The sequence below is a fragment of the Papio anubis genome, chromosome 7 (genome assembly GCF_008728515.1).
Source record: "Papio anubis isolate 15944 chromosome 7, Panubis1.0, whole genome shotgun sequence".
Taxonomy (NCBI): Eukaryota; Metazoa; Chordata; class Mammalia; order Primates; family Cercopithecidae; genus Papio; species Papio anubis.
In genome coordinates this window covers 97112844-97132283 of record NC_044982.1, presented here as the reverse complement: position 1 = coordinate 97132283, position 19440 = coordinate 97112844, and the positions used below count along the sequence as shown (strand labels likewise).

At 44.4% G+C, this 19440-nt stretch overlaps 1 protein-coding gene across 7 annotated transcripts in view; it reads left to right on the top strand.

The window, feature by feature from the left end:
- SLCO3A1 (solute carrier organic anion transporter family member 3A1) overlaps positions 1–19440 on the top strand; it is a 350365-nt gene that overhangs the window by 45070 nt on the left and 285855 nt on the right. For all 7 annotated transcript variants that reach the window (XR_002523199.2, XR_001904587.2, XR_004185004.1 and 4 more), the window contains exon 2: positions 18661–19126. Coding sequence is in view for 4 of the 7 variants with exons in the window: in XM_017960938.2 (XP_017816427.1) it covers positions 18661–19126 (466 nt within the window). In the remaining 3 variants the exon portion in view is untranslated. The remainder of the gene's footprint in view (positions 1–18660; positions 19127–19440) is intronic.

The following is a 19440-nucleotide window of genomic DNA, read 5'->3' as shown; positions in this document are numbered from 1 at the left end:
ACAGTGGTGGCCGAGTGGATTGGTTTGCTCCCATGTGCTAGGTTGAGTCTACCCTGCAGCGTCGGCTCCAGCAGGAGTGTGTTAAGGGCAGTGTTGGAACAGACTGTTCTATTTTCTGACCTGCCCAGGCATCCTGCAAATGGATGACATGGGAGCATGAGGATGGGTGCGGGAGGCGAGAGGGAGCTGAAACTGCAGGACAGAGCCAAGCGAAGTTGAGAACAAGAAGAAATTTCTGCTCTACACACACAGGGTTTTTAAATTAGAAAAATATCATGCGATGCAGAAAGCAGGGGCTCATGGTTTGTTTCTGATGTTCTTGGCTTGCGTTAAGGTGCCTCTCTCGACACATTTTCTAAGTGAGAAGTTGGAGCTAGTGTGACCCAGTTAACATTATAGGGCTCCGTCATTTCTGGGGATGCATCTGGTGACCATCCATCATGTATCAAACACCTGCCTAAGAACAGAGCTGTGTCCCTGCGTCACTGGTGCACACAGCAACATGCTCTAAGCTTGTTGATCCCTAGTTAGGCAATAATCACTTTTTCACTGAGATTAAGAAGGCCTTGTCCTGTAACTGGAGAGACAATGCCTCTATTCTAGAAGCTTGAGATTACAGTCTTTCCAGAGAGTGCATTTCCTTTTACATTTGCTAATATTTCTCATACTGTATTAGACTTGCTTGTCTATGCAGTTTCCCCAAACAATGTGTCTCTCTTGGCTTTCAGCTTTTATTAGACACAACCATCTCATTTCTGTAATTGTTCTCCTGTCAGGCCTGGCTCCATTATTCTCTGGCCTCCAGAGCTATTTGAGTTTCTTCTGGAGTGCTGAGAAGGCTGCACTCGATTCCTCATTTCCAGTGGATCTGGGAAAACTCAGCTAAAGGAATTTAATATTTCGATCCACAAGATACTAACATCTTCAGTGGGTTGGCATCTTCTTCTTCCCTTAACTGTGAGACTCCAGAGCATACATTTTCAATGGAGGTGATATCACTGCTAGTGGAGGGAAAATTACTTCTGGCTGGTGGAGGGCAGAATATACATATTATGCATATATAGAGAGATTTACATTTTATGGGTAGTATTAAAATTTCATGGGGGGACAATTAGGAAGAAATGTCTAAAAAGGTTCTTGGAGGTGATAATGAAGAGAGGTTAAAAAACACTGCTGAGAATTTTATTCTTCATGGCTCATATTACCCAGTCACAACAAATAATGTGTAAAATGAAACTCTTTAGTTTTCTCCTGGGGATGAAGAGTGGCCAGGTGCCATAGGAGAAGGAAGGAAGAGCTGGTGTGTTCCCAAATGAAGAGCAATTCAAAACTCCTTGGGGAAAGTCATCCATGAGGTTTAAACAGCATTGGGATCTCCCAGAGGGTTTCAACATACCAACTCCTGGGTTCTGCAAGTGTACCCCAGAAACATTCTAGAACTCTGGACAGCACTTGGGTGATTCCTAAATATCCAGGCCAATACAAAGTCTGTAACCTCTGATCTAGAACAAGGAGAGAGAGTGACTTAGAAGGGAAGCTAGTTTAGTGTGGGGGGTTGGGGCTATTTTGCAGGCATTTCCCTAACTAACTCCCTTCACCTCTGTGCTTTGGTAAACTAGACAGTACCTGGTTAGTTCACCAACTGTCCCCCTACCTTTTCCACTTTGATGCATTTGCTTATTGGGTGGTCTCTACTTGGAGTTCCCTTTCTTTTATCATAACCTAACAGCATTTTATTTACTCTATAAGATGTGTGTAGTTCCAACGTGACTCCTCTTGCAGGAAGCTTTTTGTGAACCTCTCCCAGTGCTGCTCCATTTTTTCATTGCATTTACCACATTCCACCTTACATTTTGATCATTTCTATGCATTGTCTTTTTTCCATTTTATTGAGGTATAATTTATATACTATAAAATCTGTCCATGCCAAGTATATAAGTCAATGGTTTTTAACAAATTCATAAAGTTGTGTAGTCATCACTGCACTCAGTTCTAAAACATTCCATCTCTTCAAAAAGTTGCTCATGCCCAGTTGTGGTAAGTTCCTGTCCCATCTCCAGCTCCAAACAACCTACTTTCTTTCTCTGTAGCTTTCCATTTTCTGGACATTTCATACAAACAGAATCATGCAATATATATAGTCTTTCACATCTGGCTTCTTTCAATTAGCATATCTTTTTGAGGTTAATCTCCATCATAGCATGTATTAATAGTTTGTTCCATTTCAGTGCCACTACTATTCATTGGTATTGGAATTTAGTAGCTACTGTATTTTTCAGATTGTGTTGGTGTTATATTTTTGGGCATATCACATTTTGTTTCTCTATTAACCATTCATGGATGTTTGAGTTGTTTCCAATGTGATGTTATTATGAATAGTTCTATTTGCTGCCAATATAAATGTATGTTTTTAATTCTCTTAGGTAGATACCTGGGAGTGGAATTACTGGGTCATGTGGTAAATTTATGTTTAACTTTTTAAGAAGCTGTTCAACTGCTTTTCAAAGTGGCTGTGACCATTTTATCTTTTATGTTCCCACTAGCAACATCTGAGTGTTCCAGTTTCCTCAGATGGAGGTGAATACTTTGTATTGTCTGTTTTGTTTTGTTTTGTTTTTTTGAGACGGAGTCTTGCTCTATCACCCAGGCTGGAGTGCAGTGGTGTGATCTTAGTTCACTGCAACCTCCACTTCCTGGGTTCAAGTGATTCTCCTGCCTCAGCCTCCCAAGTAACTGGGATTACAAGTGCATGCCACTACGTCTGGCTAATTTTGTATTTTCAGTAGAGACAGGTTTCACCATGTTGGCCAGGCTGATCTCAAACTCCTGACCTCAGGTGATCTGCCCATCTTGGCCTCCCAAAGTGCTGGGATTACAGGTGTGAGCCACCGTGCCTGGCCTGTTTGTATTTTTCATTATACACATTCTACTGGGTGGGTAGTGGTATCTAATTGTGACATTGTACTTGCATTTCCCTAAAGACTAATGATGCTAAGCATCTTTTCAAATGCTTATTAGACATTTGTATATCTTCCTTGGTGAAATATCTATTCAGATTACTTGCCTATTTTAAATTGAGTTGTTTGTCATTTTACTGTTGATTTGTAAGGTTGGTAGATAGTTTTGTTCAAATCATCTTTATACCTACGATTTTCTGTCTCATTGTTTTATCAATTATTGAGAGGGATATTAACCTCTCCAAATATTATGGTTGCATTGTTTATTTCTCCTTTCATTTTGTCAGTTTTTACTTCATGTATTATGGAGCTCTATTATTAGGTTGATGTAGTTGCATTTACACCTGCCATTTTGTGATTTGTTTTATGTCTCAAGTCTTTTTTGTTCCTTTGTTTCTTCTTTATTGTAGTCTTTTGTGTTAAATATTTTCTCATGTTTTGTTTCAATTCCTTTTCCCCATGTTTTGAATTATTTTCTTAGTGATTGCTTGTATAATATGTGTCTTAAGTTATCACAGTGTAATTCAGGTCAGTACTAAATTTCTCTAGAACATGGAAACTTTCCTCCAATATAGCTCCATTTCATCCCCCTCCTTTGTAGTTTTATTGTCATATATATTACATCTATATATTGTAAATGCAGTATTATGATTCTATGCAATCTAATGCCTTTTAAAGAATTTAAGAGAAGAAGAAAAATACACTTATATAGCCTTTTGTATTTACTTACATATTTAACTTTTCTGGTGTTCTTTATTCATGTATATCTTAGTGTATATTTGAGTTACTATATGGTATCATTTCCTTTCCATCTGAAGGAATTCCTTTATTATTTTTGCAAGGAAGATTTGCTAGCAGTGAATCCCCCAAGTCTTTGTTTATCTAGGAATATCTTTATCTTGCCTTTATTTTCAAATGAAAGCTTTGCCGGATGTAGAATTCTTGGTTGACAGTTTATTTTCTTTCAGAACTTTAAATACATTGTTTCTGATAAAAAGTCAGCTCTTAATCTTATTGAGGACCCTGGGTATGTGATGAGTTGCCATCTTTTCTTGCTGCTTTCACAATTTTCTGTTGGTCTTTGCCTTTAAACAAACTATAATGTGTCTAGGTGGGGATCTTTTTGTGTGTGTCCTTCTTTGGGGTTCATTGAGCTTGTTGAACATGTAGATTCTTATATTTCACTACATTTTGGATGTTTGGGCCATTATTTCTTCAATTTTTTTTCCTGCCTCTTTCTCTTTTTTCTTTATGGGACTCTATTGCATGTCTATTGATGTGCTTGATGGTGTCCTAAAGGCATCTGAAGCTATGTTCATTTTTCTTCTCTGTTCTTCAGATTGCATAATTCTTATTGATTGTTTTCCAAGTTTACTGATTTACTGATTCTTTCTTCTGACATCTCATATCTGATATCGAGCTCCTTTTGGGACTTTTTTGTTTCATTTATTATACTTTTCAACTCTAGAATTTCCATTTGGTTCCTTTTTTTAAGAAAAGTAATTTCTATATCTCTTTTTTTTAAGAGACAAGAGTCTCACTCTGTCACCCAGGCTGTAGTGCAGTGACATCATCATAGTTCCCTGAAGCCTCAAACTCCGAGGCTCAAGTGATTCTTCCACCCCAGCCTCCTGAGCAGCTAGGGCTCTCTCCAGTGTGTGCTTATGGCTTTCTGGTCAACCAGAGATAATGCGGAGAGCTTAAGGATCCCTATAGCTGATTCCTATCTTCTGTTTAAAATTCTGTGTAGTTTGCCAGTCTTTTGCTTGCCCCAACCAGGACTACTGGTTGCAGCCTCAGGGTAGCTGAGGGGGATTTCCTTGTTTATTTGCAATCGATACTGCTTTCCTTACTGACAATGTGTGGAGTTTTTTCACATCACATGCCAAACAAAGTGAACTCCGTCCAGCAGTGGGGTTGCTGGTATGCATGGCCAGCCCTGCCTGCCACTGTTGTGCCAACCTACATGGGAGTAGTAGGGGGGGCAAGAACCAGATTCCCACTGATGTACCCAGAAGTTTTAAATGAATTAATGCTCCTCAATTTGTTGTATGTTTTGTCCAGGGTCTTGAAATGGTTGTTTTTGATAGTTTTATCATTGTTTTTGAGAGGATTTGCCAGACTTCTCACACTGCCATTCTAGCCCCATTGTCTTTTTCCATCTTCTAGAGAGGAAAACTCATGGGGCAGATAAAGTATGGACTCTGGCACCGGATTGCCTGGGCTTGAATCCTGATCCTGCCATTTATAAGCTGCAAGACCTTGGGCAAATTACTAGACCCTGGACAAATGACTTAACTTTTGTGCTTCTGTATCTTCATCTGCAAATTGGAAATAATAATAGTACTTACCTAATGAGGTTGTTGTAAGAATGAAATGGATTCATCTACATAGTGATAGCAACAGTGCTTGTTACTGCAAATGCAATATATTAGCTCTTTTTATTGGTGCAGCAAGGGCAGGGACTGTATCTTACTTGGCACTTTAAACCTTGCCCCACCATCCTTGGTCTGGTTTCTTGCACATAGTCAGCTAATTGGATTCTCAGATCTTTCCTAAGTAATGCTTGACATCCGGAGGAAATGATGGCAGCTCTCACAGTAACTGAAGATGCGAGGAGGAGGGACTGCAGGGGACCTCAGGAACAGATGGCCTGGTGCCTCGTTGAGGCCAAAGGTTGGTCAGTGTGTTTTCCCTCCTAGCTCTAGGAACTGCCCAAACTGCCTGGTACTGCTCAGATGCCATTGAATTTGAGACGAGGTCTGTACACTTACATTTCCAATCCAAGAAGTTAATTAGCACAATTGCCACCATTTCAGAAGTTATCTTGTTCCGGGCACTTCCAGGAGTGGACAGGACAATGTGGCGAGGATGCTGATTTTTAGGTATTTTTGCAAAAGGGAGTGATTATGAGGGAGCTGTGGGAGAGCAGGGGGTCTTATGGTGTGTACTCACCAACCTCAGCTGTTTCTCACCCACACAGAGCCATCGAGCAAATGAGAGATTGGTGCCTCTTCCTCCAGTGGACACAGCTAGGGTGAACAAAGTATGGGATGCCTTTGTAGAGGGAGGCATATGTCCTACGCAGCTGTATGCAGTGATCCTGGCTTAGCCACCACATGTCCAGCTCTGTGCTCGGGAGCAGGGCAGCATGGCCATGGGATAGTAGCCATAGATGTGAAATCTGCTTACCTGGGTTTGACTGAGGTATACCCAGCAAATGGGGACTTTCTTATGATTCTTAGCAGAAGGACTGAAGGAGGATGGCAGTGACAAGAAAGATGATTGTTGAATTTAAGTTGTTTTACATGGATGAGGATCAGGTGTGCTTGTGGAGAGGGTAGGGGTGGAGCCAGTGGAGAGGGTGAGAGTGAAGAGGAGGAAACAGGGCACAGTGATGGAGAAAGGTCTTCAGGAGATGGAAAGGAGTAAGTTGGGTAGAGGGATCTGTGTTCAACTGGAGGGAGGGCCATGCTTTTCCTGGGTGGAGGTGAGGTGCCCCACAGCACATGCCCTCACTTCCCTTTCCTCTGAAGAGGGTCCCACATCTGGCTTCAGCAGGAAGAGGCACTGCTGTTACATCATGCACTGATGTTAACCTCTCTACTCCTGTGTTCAATTACAGGTACACCTTTTGGTGTTTACTTGGGTGCTTATCGGTATAGCATTTTTAGCACCTTGACCAGATACCATGCATCCAACAAGTAGGAAACTGTTTTACTCCTGAGGGAGCGAGACCAAGTAGTGATATGTCTACTTTTCTCCTAGCGCGGGGGGAGTAGAATTAAACTGGGCATCAGGTGTGTCATTTGCAGGTGCGTGATCCATTGCAAATTGCTTCATTCCTCTGGACTTCCGGTTCCTCCTAGTAGACTGCAAGGAATGGACTAGATCATATCAACATCCAATTAGCAGTTAATGTCTGTTGGTCCTGTGATCAGTCACTGTGTGTCTCAGATGAAGCCGGTGAGGGTGTTTTGTGCCTGAGAAACACTAAAATAGGAGTAGAAGGACGCACAGGTCAATCAGAGCAGCAAGCTGGCAGAGGCAGGTTGGAGAAGGTGAGTTCTTACGGTTTGTGGTTGTTTTCTTCACTACTCTGACACTAAAATTGGACTTTTTTATTATTCTGGAAGCTTTTTTTTTTGAGACAGAGTCTTGCTCTGTCCCCCAGGCTGGAGTGCAGTGGCGCCATCTCGGCTCACTGCAAGCTCTGCCTCCTGGATTTATGCCATTCTCCTACCTCAGCCTCCTGAGTAGCTGGGACTACACGCGCCCAGCTCGTTTTTTTTGTATTTTTTAGTAGAGACGGGGTTTCACCGTGGTTAGCCAGGATGGTCTCGATCTCCTGACCTCGTGATCTGCCCATCTCGGCCTCCCAAAGTGCTGGGATTACAGGCTTGAGCCACCGCGCCCGGCTGTATGGAAGCTTTTTAATGCTACATATAGGAGGATGCTATTTTGTTCTGACCTGTGTTTATTCCATACCTACACGCACAAGCTTTGGTAATCGTATTATTTTATTAGCGTATTTATGGAGGTTCATTTCCAAGAGAGGATATAATTAGGTGGAAATTGATTATCTTGATAGTTAGGATTTAACCCTACCTGTCTGATGGTTTGCTCTTGAGGACTTTATATGCAATGATTTTTTACCCTGACCTGGTAGAGATGGGTTGTAAGCAGTACAGTCCTGTGGAATTACAAGTAAAATTTGAAGGCCAAGAAAAAAAGAAATGAGATGCTTATGCTCATCCCTGACATCCCACATCATTGCTCTCGCATGGCTGCAGGCTTGAGTCTGAGATTCCTGGGAACCAAAGCAAATGGGGAAATACAGCTATAATCACATTATTTATAGACTTTTGTTGGGTGTAGCTAAGGTGAGAGAAACAGTAGAACTAGTTCCCAGAAGAAGCAGAGCTTTTGCTAGACCTTAATTTTAAAAATGTCTCTTATCTGCCTTAAACCAATGTTTCTGATAGTATATATAGCTATCCCTTGGTATCTGCGGGATATCCAAGGCCCTCTGCAGATACCAAAATCTGAAGAAGCTCAAGTCTGTCCAAGAACATAGTATAGCCTTGGACTTTAACTTATGAAATCCTCTCATATACTTTAAATCTTCTCTCGATTACTTGTAATACCTCATGCAGTATAAATGGTTCTTATACTATTGGTTTTTAATTTATGTTATTTTGATTGCTGTGTTATTTTTTATTTTTATTTTTTTCCAGATATTTGGATCCATGGTTGGTCAAATCCCTGGATAGACCTGTGGAAATGGACGGCAGGCTGTATATATGTTTTCAAGGGATGCTTAGGTTTTGTTTTTTTTCCTTTTTCTTTTTTTTTTTTTTAAAGTTACATGGTCAAGGGAGTTTCAGGAAATGCTACATAATATATATTTTGATGGATTTTTGACAGTGAATGTTACCATTTGAAAAACTTATAAAAGTCTTGTAAAGAAAACTATATATCTTTGTTCAACCCACAGTTTTAAAAATTTCCCATGACCTCAGAACTCTTTTCCTCCTTATATAACTTTTAACAATAACTAAACTTATCATTACTTTTTAGGGCAAGTTTGGTCACCAATTTGCCTGGGGCTGCCCCTGCTTAGCTGATAGGCCCATTAGCCTTCATCCCCAGGTCAGGGGCCACCTCACCGACACAGGGGCACAGGGTTTGGTCACTTGGGTGCTATCGGACCAGTGGGGTTGGGCATCAGTCCTGACTCTGTGCCCTAGCTGTGTGGCATCAATGGGATAGTTATCTTCTCTGGGCTCAGGTTCCTCATCTGTAGAATGGGATAATAATATTTCTGCCTCATGGAATCGTAGTGAATAAGTGTGTCAGAATATGTAAAGCACTCCATACTGTACTTGGCATAAGTCATAACAAATGTTCAATATGATTGTATTTAATGATACCCCCATTCCAGAGCTTGCTCTGATGAGACACTTTTCTCCTCAGTTGCTAGGGGCTAACTAACTATGTGCTATTTCTTTGGGTACTGATTGTGTGTTTTTCTTTATTCCGGTAGAGAGAAGCTTTATTCATCCTTTATGATAATTGCCTGTTTTCATAGTTGTTGTCTCCATGATACTGTGAGCTGGTTGAGGGCAGAGACCAGGTCTTATCGAACTTTGCATATCCAGCCCCTGGCAGGGCACAGCTTTGCAATAAAGGATTTTCAGTGCATTTGACAGGAAGCCGGGGCCCTGGGGCATACAAATAAGCCCAATTCAGTGAAAACAATTCTGCCTAGCAGCATGTGTGTGTGCATAAATCATTAGTGCCTTAGACTAAGATCTCTGTCTTGAGAATATGTCTGATCCTCTATACATATTTGTTGAATGCTGAGGAAATCATTGAAATCATTATTCTTAAAGTTTCTCCAATAAAAGAGCCCTGGCACCACAGAAGTTGGTTCGTTAAAGGTGTGAAACACAAACTATTAATAATAGCCTGATGCAAAAATATCTGGAAGTGAATTGAAAGCTCCGATCCTGAGTGGTAGAAAATTCTATTAGTTGACTGTACCCAGGAGGGATGGAGAGTCTTTATTTTTCTATGATGGACCAAAGAGCTACAGAGAAAAATCAATGATGAGATTTATGAGTAGGAAGCAATTAAATTGAGTGGTTTTTTTTTTAAAAGAAGAGAATCATGAAATATTACATACTCTCTTAGAATGAACTGATGAACATAAAAATCCACTAAATAAGGAATAATAACATTTGCCTCAATTTTACTTTAGGGCCATTTAGAGGAAAGAGTGGAAGAAAAGGGAGATGAGAGAAACTAAGAAATGGAGTATAGAGGAAACAGTAGTCTGAGAAAGGTGCAAATAGTGAGGTAGAGAAAAATGCAGGTGATGGCAGAGACAGAGTCTTAAGAGACAGACCAAGGAGGCTGTTTTTTTTGTTTGTTTTCTTTGAGATGGAGTCTCACTCTGTTGCTCAGGCTGGAGTGCACTGGTGCAATCTCAACTCACTGCACCTCTGCCACCCGGGTTCAAGCAATTTCCTGCCTCAGCCTCCTGAGTAGCTGGGATTACAGGCACCTGCCACCACATGGCTAATATTTGTATTTTTAGTAGAGATGGGGTTTCACCATGTTGTCCAGGCTGGTCTTGAACTCCTGACCTCAGGTGATTCGCCCACCTTGGCCTTGGCCTCCCAAAGTGCTAGGATTTTAGGCAGGAGCCACTGCACCTGGCCCAAGGAGGCTTTTTTTTTTTTTTTTTTTTTTTTCCTGAGACGGAGTCTCACTGTGTCGCCCAGGCTGGAGTGCAGTGGCATGATCTTGGCTCACTGCAACCTCCACCTCCCAGGTTCAAGTGATTCTCCTGCCTCAGCCTCCTGAGGAGCTGGGATTATAAGCATGTGCCACCATGCCCAGCTAATTTTTTTTTTTTTTCATATTTTTAGTAGAGACGGGGTTTCACCATATTGGTCAGGGTAGTCTTGAACTCCTGACCTCAGATGATCTGCCCACCTCGGCCCCCCAAAGTGCTGGGATTACAGGCGTGAGCCACTGTGCCTGGCCCCAAGGAAGCCTTTCTAAGGAAGGCCAGGCTGACTCTCACTCGCAGACTAGGTGATCAGAGAGAACGATAGTGCCCTTATGAAAGACCCACGTGTAGAGAGGGCAGTACAGAGGCCCAGAGAGAGAGCCAGCAGCTTTCAGGATCCTGCTGCAAGGACGAGGAAAATTACCATGCACGACCCCAGGCATAACTGTGATGTGCAGGTGTGCAGAGCCTTTCTCTCCCTCATTTGAACCCTGTGACAAAACTATAAGGGGGTAATTGTTATCTCCATGTTATAGATGGGAAAGGAGAGTTGCAGGGGTGTTAAGTGCCTTTTGTCTCATATTACCCCGTTAATATGAAACTCAAAATCTCACACATTTTCCACTGTAACCCCTACCCCCACAACTTGCCCCCTAAAATGATGATGCTTTTGGTGTAGACTGGAGTTTACAGTCTGTGTCTATGAGATTCTCCATATGATTCTTAGTCTGCTTTTTTTAAAGACAAATGGTTTTAAAATGGTCCCCATTTATATGTAAACATGATCCAGGCTAAATCATTCCACCAGAAGTAAAACATCATTGACTAAATGTCTCTTTTCCCCAGTCGACACATGAGGTGGGTGTTCTCTTTGCCACCATAGCCGTGACAAGAGGCTGATCCTGTGTCGTCTTCTGTTACTTGGTTCTGCAGATCTAGGATCCTGGAATTCACAAGTGAATGCATTTTGTGTGCCATTTCCCTAGAACTGTAAATGACTCACTCCAAGGAGCTGCTGTCTAGATGAGAAACAAAACCTCACACTATTGCTGCTGCTGCTTTATTGTGGGGAAATGACTTCTGGGCTTAGGTGATTAAGTCTCTTTCTCCCGCTTTACTACAGGAAGACATGTCCTTGGCACATCAGACAAGATACTGAAGTTATCTTGCAAATTACTTTAATGAAATTAAAAAAAAAAAAACTTGGCTGGGTGTGGTGGCTCACACCTGTAATCCCAACACTTTGGGAGGCCGAGGTGGGCGGATCACCAGAGGTCAGGAGTTCAAGACCAGCCTGGCCAAAATGGTGAAACCCCATCTCTACTAAAAATAGAAAAATTAGCCGGCGTGGTGGCGGGTGCCTGTAATCCCAGCTACTCAGGAGGCTGAGGCAGGAGAATTGCTTGAATCTGGGAGACGGAGATTTCATTGAGCCAAGGTTGCGCCACTGCACTCCAGCCTGGGCGACAGAGTGAGACTCTGTCTCAAAACAAAATAAAACAAAACAAAACAAAGCAAAGAAACAAACAAAAACACAAAAAAACTTGCATTAAAATTGTGCCTAGAATGACTTTTCTGTTACAGCAATAGGAGTGCTTCATATACTTACCAATGGCCAGTGTTTGTACTGCCAGACATAGGAATAGTGTGATTTCCCAAGCTAGATTTATGGAGATCAGGGCTTGGCATTCTACATACGGCCTGTGGACCAAATTTGGCCTGCTGCCTGTTTTTGTAAATAAAGTTTTATTGAAACACAGCCATTTCCATTTGTTTATATATTGTCCATGCATGCTGCTTTTGTGTTATGGTGGTAGAGTCGAGTAGTTGCTATGGTGACCATATGGCCTAAATATCTACTGACTGGCTTTTTGCAGAGAAAGTATGCCAAACCCTGTTCAGGAACCCCTGTTGGGAAAAACCACAGGTTTTTGCAGGACCACAGCAAGGTTGACCTCTCCTGCACTGTTTTTAGCATCTGCTCCTTGACATGGGCCCTGCTGCTGAGCATGCAGTCTGAGGGTACAGCTTCCCCGAAGCTCTCCAGGAAGAGCCCACTCAGTTCTGTCACGTCTGCCGCAGAAGGGCTTTAAAATGCAGGCTCTCCACACTGCACTCAGGAGCTCTTCCCGGTCTCACAGAGCATCCTGCTCTCTCAGCCTTCGCAAGGGCTCCAGACTGAGCCAGGTGAGACTCTTGCCGGGACCTTTTGGCTCCACCTTGTTTGTTCCTTGCCTCCAATCAGCTACCTCCTCTGCTGAGCTGGAACTCTAAGGTAGCTCTGCCACAGGGGCCTTTCTTTGCTGTTACACCAGCATTAGATTGCTGAAGCCTCCTCTCTCCCCAGCACTGTGGAAACAGCTGCCTCGGCAGTCTCTCCTCACTCCCTGATACCTGCACAGCAGTGCCAGGTTAATATTGCAGAAGAGCGGCTCCTGCTCAAGATCCTCCCTTGGCTCCCCATTGACCTCTAAATCAAAGCCTCAGTCTGGCCTTCAAGGCTGTTTTTATGTCAGACTACTACTCACAGTTCTCTGAAGCCACTCCATATTCCTACCCTTCCCCAGGGGTGGTCTAAACTCTCCCTCTGCCAGCCTCCTTGACGCCACTGATCTTTGCTCTTGGAATGTTGTGGCAGCCTCTCCCCTCCCACAGCTATTAAAATCTAGTTGATCCTTGTTAAATCCCAGGTATATATTCCTCCACACACAGCCAAATGAATGTTCTCGCTCCCTCAAACCTCTGCCACTCTGTTACCCTGTTGCAGGCTGTGCCATTGTTAGGTTGTTTCTTTCTGCTGTCCCCAGACTGTAAACTCCTACAGGGCAGCATGCTTTCTTCATCATGGTTATGTTTTTTGCATCTCCCACAGAGCAGACACTTGGCTGTGTGGGACCGAATTTGAAGTGAAGTCACAGAGCATGCATACCAGTGATGTGGCTAGCTTTTTAGTGTGCACCTACTGTGTGCCAGCTGCTCTGATGTATGACCTCATTAATGTCCGCAGAAGCAAGTATGTTCTCTCCACCACACAGGTGTGGAAACAGGCCCAGGAAGATTGACTTGACCAAATGCTGTCAAAGCCAGCTGGGAACTGTTGCTCTCCTGCTCCAGACTTATACTGATAGGACCAGGCTGCTCTGGTGTAAACATCCATGCATGCACAGCCTCACTGCCACCTGATACACATGCACACACCTCTACCTGCATGCATGTTAGAGTCACCCGGGGAACTCTGAAAATACAGATGCCCAGTCTTGCAGGTGGGAGGAAAAACACAGGTGTTTTTCAAAAGCTCAGGTGATGCCAGTTCAGGTCAAGGCCCCCGCCACCCAGGCCAGAGTGAGAAGATGTACACACCTCTGGGAGAGCCCCTGAGTTGCTGCTGCCTGCCCCTAAGAATAAGTGTTTATTTGTTAAGTGAATGCCTGATAGCCTTGCCCCTGGTTGGCAATTTTTGAAGGTGAGGATGGGCTCATGAGTACTTGGCCGTGGTCTCTGAATGTGTCCTGTCCTATGGCAACATAGACTGAAGCTCTCCCTTTTGGGCTAAGTGCTCATAGTTGCAGTTGGCCTTAGTGTGACTTCAGCACTTTCCAGAAGGTGAGGCTCCCAGAAATGCATCCCAACATTTCCCACATGAGGAGATAGTGTCTGTATGAACTGGAAATGAGGAGGTGATAATTTCTATTTGTAGGTAACTTAAACTCTTTAATCTTTTGAATGGGGGAAGGCTTGTTGAGAAGAGGGAGTAAAGCAGAGGTACTCAAAGTGGGTCTTCTGATTAGCAGCATCAGTGTCACCAGGTGGCTTGTTAGAAATGCATAGTCTAGACCCCACTCCAGAGACTCTGGGCTTGGGGTTCAGCAGTCTCATCCCCTCTGGGGGTAATTTTACTGCCAGTGAAGGTTGAGAACCTTGGTTCTAGAATGATGGTGAGTATGTGCCTGGTGCCTGACATGGTCAGTGGTCCTCATCTCCAGCTGGGTATCAGACACATATCTATATCTATATACATATACATATCTACATCTATATAGATATATAGATATATTTTTTGAGACGGAGTCTTGCTTTGTCACCCAGGCTGGAGTGCAGTCGTGCAATCTCGGCTCACTGCAACCTCTACCTCCCAGGTTCAAGCAGTTCTCCTGCCTCACCCTTCAGAGGAGCTGGGACTACAGGCATGTGCCACCATGTCCAGCTAATTTTTGTATTTTTAGTAGAGATGAGGTTTCACCATGTTGGCCAGGATGGTCTCGATCTCTTGACCTTGTGATCCGCCTGCCTCGTCCTCCCAAAGTGCTGGAATTACAGGCGTGAGCCACCGCGCCTGACTGGGACATCTATATTTTTAACAAGTGTTCCGGGACATTCTGAAATGCAAGCTGATATTTTTTTTTTTTGAATAATCATTGTAGAAGCCTGATACATACTGCATTCTTTACATAATAACCTCATATACACTTGGTTCAGGATAAGGGCGCTTCCTCTTTCCTTTTCCTCTTGCAGTTGTGGCTCCTTCTCTAATTATCAAGACCTTCTCTATTAGTCCTGTTATCCATTAAGTAAAAACAGTCATTCCCTTCCACATGCTCTTCCTCAGGCTAGATTGTTCACTGCCACATAAAAGCCACAAGTGGGTTTTATGGCCTCATGCATACTTAATTATTCTGTCTTCTCAAAATTGTGTTTTAAATGAGAGAAAACATTAGCCTCTGATCTAATTGATCCACAAAGCATCATTTCAGAATCTTTGCATGACTTAACTGTTGACCCAGACTGGCGTCGCAGTCCAGCAGGAGGCCACAGGTCAAGGAGGGAAAGGCCTTACTACTTCCTGTCACCCCTGTGAGTTGCTCTGCAAAGAGCAGGTGGGAGCCAGGACAAGAGCTGCAGGCATGGGCATTATCTGTCTCTAAAAGAACTGATTATTTTTTGTTTTGCCCACAGCTGTCTCTGTCCCCATCACCCTTATCTGTCATCATCAATGTGCACACCTGCATGATATTTTATGACACGGCACACCTGCTGAAATGGAGCAGTTGTCATGTTTCAGATTTGTTGTCTTGTGTGTATGTCATGAGGCATCATGGCAAAAATGAGATAGGGCTTCTGTTGTAACCCTTCCTCCCACTTTGTTACCCTCCAGCCTCATGGTGGGGTCCTAAAGCTGAAGACCTACCAGACTGCTTCAGCTGCCTCTCCAGGGGTGACTCTCTAGGGGACCCCACCCAGACATGTTCTTTTCCACTTCTGCATTCAGCTCCCTTTGGATCTCTCTCAAGACTCACACAAAGGCCTGGGTGAGCCTCCCCAAAGCCCCCTACCTCCCAGGTCTTTAGGCTGCCTTCCTTTTTGTTCCCACATTGTGTCACCTATTATAAACCTCTGGTAGATCATTTATTCCATCATGTTTGTATGTATGTTTGTGTTGCAAAGGAAATAAATGAATTTGTTTTTACTTGCCCAGACCCTTTAGAACTTCTTTGGGAGTATTTGAAAGCCATTTGAATGAGGCCAGGACTAGCTAAACTTCGTTTCTCAACAGCAGCAAATACCTGGTGTTTTAAAAGTGACAATCTAATCACATAACTAGGGCTGAGTGATTTGCAAGTTGGCCTTGACTTGGCTAGAAAGCACAATGGAAATAGGAGTTGGAATCAGAATGCCAGAGATAGAGGGTATCATAAACGTCATAACCCTGCTCTGCAGAGCTTGCCCAAGGCTAGGGCTGAGAGACCCCCAGTAATGAGTGTCATGGCCTTAGCCCTCTGCTGCTCACTGCCATTAGAATCACCTGGGAGCTTTGAAAGCATCCGAGGGCCCCCAGGCCGCTCCCCAGACCAGTTTGGTCAGAACCTCCTGGGTGGGACCAGGCCTCTGAAATTTTTAGTGCTCCCCAAGTGCCTCCAATCTGCAGGTAGGATTGAGAACCACTAGGCTCAAGGAGTTTGTTTAAATATGTGGGTTTGAAAATGAGGCTAAGAGGAATCACCTGGCTATAGCTTTTTTTTTTTTTAGTAAAGGGAAATTGAATAGAGGCATGCTAATTAGCACAGGCGTATGTTTGTGCATAGATAACATGTATCTGGACACTGCAGAGAGGTTGTATATGCTTGGATGTTTACAACAGTGTCCATATTTGTAGATTTGGAGGAAGGTTAGATCCATATGACTCTCCTTTTTGACCTTTCCTTAGCAGACACACCCAGTTGGTGAGCAGATCCAGCTCATTCTCCCTGAAATAGAACTCTGCCCTAAAATGCTCCTTCCATCTTTTCCTGTTCATTTCCATTGCCACTGTGTTGATGTGGCCTTTTCTTCTCCCCGCTCTCAATATGGCCCAGGTGTCTTCTCTGCTGGCATTCTTCCATCCTCCATTCACCACACCTGGTGTGACCCTCACACTATTAAACCTTTGCTGTTCTCCAGTGCTCACAGATAAATGATGATAATGATAATGGTTATAACTGACCCTTCCCTAGCATTAACATGTATGTGTTGTTGACTCCTGACACCAGCTTGGTGAGGTAGCACTCTTGTCGCCCTTTTATAGATGGGGAAACTAACGCGCAAAGTAACTTGGCCAAGGTCAGCCAGAGTCGGAATGGACCCAGGTGGTCTGGCCCCAGAGCCTCTGTTTTGCTGCGTCTCTCCATGCATTCCTGTCATGTAGGAAGGGAGAGGCTGCTCTTTGCTAACAGACTTTTCATCCATTATTTCTAATCTTCACATCCCTCCTGCTGAGTAGATACTATGATTCCTGTTTCATAGAATCCAGGCTGGGAGAGTTTGAATAACATGACTGAGGACACAGAGCTAAGGAAATAACAACAGGGATTCAAACCAGGTTTTCCTCCCTCCACCATCTGCATTCTATCTACTTAATTGCTCCGGATTGTCTAAATTCACCCCTGTGGCATTTGTGGCTCCTTACAGTCTGTCTTCACCCCACCTTTCCAGCTATTTTCTTCCTTCCTTCCTTTCTTTTTTTTTTTTAAGCAAGGTCTCGCTCTGTTGCGCAAACTGGAGTGCAGTGGCGCGATCTCAGCTCACTGCAACCTCCCGGGTTCAAGTGATTTTCCTGCCTCAGCCTCCTGAGTAGCTGGGATTGTAGGTATGCACCACCACGCCTTGCTAAATTGTGTATTTTTAGTAGAGAAGGAGTTTTGCCATGTTGGCTAGGCCGGTCTCGAACTCCTGGCCTCAGGTGACCTGCCCACCTTGGCCTCCCAAAGTGTTGGGATTACGGGTGTGAGCCACTGCTCCCGGCCCCAACTATTTTCTCTTCCATGATGAAATCATGCCACCCATCTTTGGCTCATGCTGTTCCTTTTGCCTGAAGTGTTCTTCCCTGCTCAGCGAGGACATCATTCAGCTGTTAGATCTCCCATGACAAGGACTCTTGTCTTGCTCATAGCACCCTGCATGGAATTTGCACACAGCAGGAGAGAGTAGCCATCTCATTTTCTTACACTTCAAGAAGCCCTATAAGAGTGCATCTCATCGTGGCCCCCTTAGTGTGAGGTTTGCATCACACATCTCATCTCCAGTCCCTTTGTGTTATTATTAGGTACATGTTTACCTTCTTGCTAGATGGCTCCTTCAGGCCAGGTGTCCTCTCTCCATCACTTTTCTCTTGTGTCTAGGGCATTGCCTGGCAAGCAGCAGATGTTCGGTATATATTTGTTTAACAAATGTAGGGCAGACAAGAATACAAAAAACGGGGAAATCATAATCAGTTGGAGGGCAGTTGGCAGAGTCATAGTGCTTAGAACAGTCAGGGGTGTATTTACCTGATGGCCTCTAGGGAAATGTACACTGTTTGGAAATTTCCAGAAGGAAGCAAAGAGCAAATGAATACCCCACTGGGCTGATTTAGCTTGTCCATTTTGCCACTTAGGTTTTGTTAAGTTTGTTTTTATTTTGAGATGGGGAACAGGCTTTGCTAGCCTCCTGCGGAAAATCCCCTGGTTCCTCTGTCTTCCTGGCATGGACTTTATCCCTAGTATATATTTGGGATTGTGTACAAACTGCGGACTTCAGGACTTTTATAGGACTTCATGGGCGGTCTGTGGTGGAGGTTTGTGGGGGTGGGGAAAGCAGTGTTTCCGGAAGAGGGAAGAAGCTTTCAGGATGGAAACAGGTGCCAGAAAAAAACATTTTTGCTACTGGGAAAGTGAATTCGTTAACCGTTGAATTAGGGTTATGATACTAAATAAACGTCTTTCTGATTCGTCAGGTTAAAAGGCATTTACACAGCTGCCTTTTTGCACCTGGCACAGGAGGCCAGGTGGGAGGGTCCCAGGGGGAAGGACAGAGCGCACTGTCAGGTGGGAAGGAGAGGCCTCCTGGGCATCTCCTTGGATTGGCTCTGACATTTCTTCTTGCCCCCTTCAGGTGAGCGTCCTGACCACCCTGGAGCGTAGGTTCAACCTGCAGAGCGCTGACGTGGGTGTGATCGCCAGCAGCTTCGAGATCGGGAACCTGGCGCTCATCCTCTTCGTGAGCTACTTCGGGGCGCGCGGGCATCGGCCGCGCCTAATCGGCTGCGGTGGCATCGTCATGGCGCTGGGCGCGCTGCTGTCGGCGCTGCCAGAGTTCCTAACCCACCAGTACAAGTACGAGGCGGGCGAGATCCGCTGGGGTGCCGAGGGCCGCGACGTCTGCGCTGCCAATGGCTCGGGCAGCGACGAGGGGCCCGACCCCGACCTCATCTGCCGCAACCGGACGGCTACCAACATGATGTACTTGCTGCTCATTGGGGCCCAGGTGCTCCTGGGCATCGGTGCTACCCCAGTGCAGCCCCTGGGCGTCTCCTACATCGACGACCACGTGCGGAGGAAGGACTCCTCGCTCTATATAGGTAGGAGCTGCCCCAGCCGTGTCAGCAAGAGACCGGGGTGTGTTGACGGTGGATAAAAGGGTGGCCTGGTGGACTTTGATTTTGCCGTTGTACTGGTTCTCAGACTTGGCTGCACACCCAGTGTTCTTGAAAAATACTTATGCCTGGGGTTGCAACCTGGGCATTGAGACGGTTTTAAAAGTTCCCAGGTGATTCTCATGAGCAGCCGAATTTGAGCTCCAAGGGACTAGACCACTAACCGCTTCAGTGGGAAAACATGACCGGGAGGAGTTGTATGTTTCTCTCTTCTTTTTGGGTGTGTATGTGGACTTTGG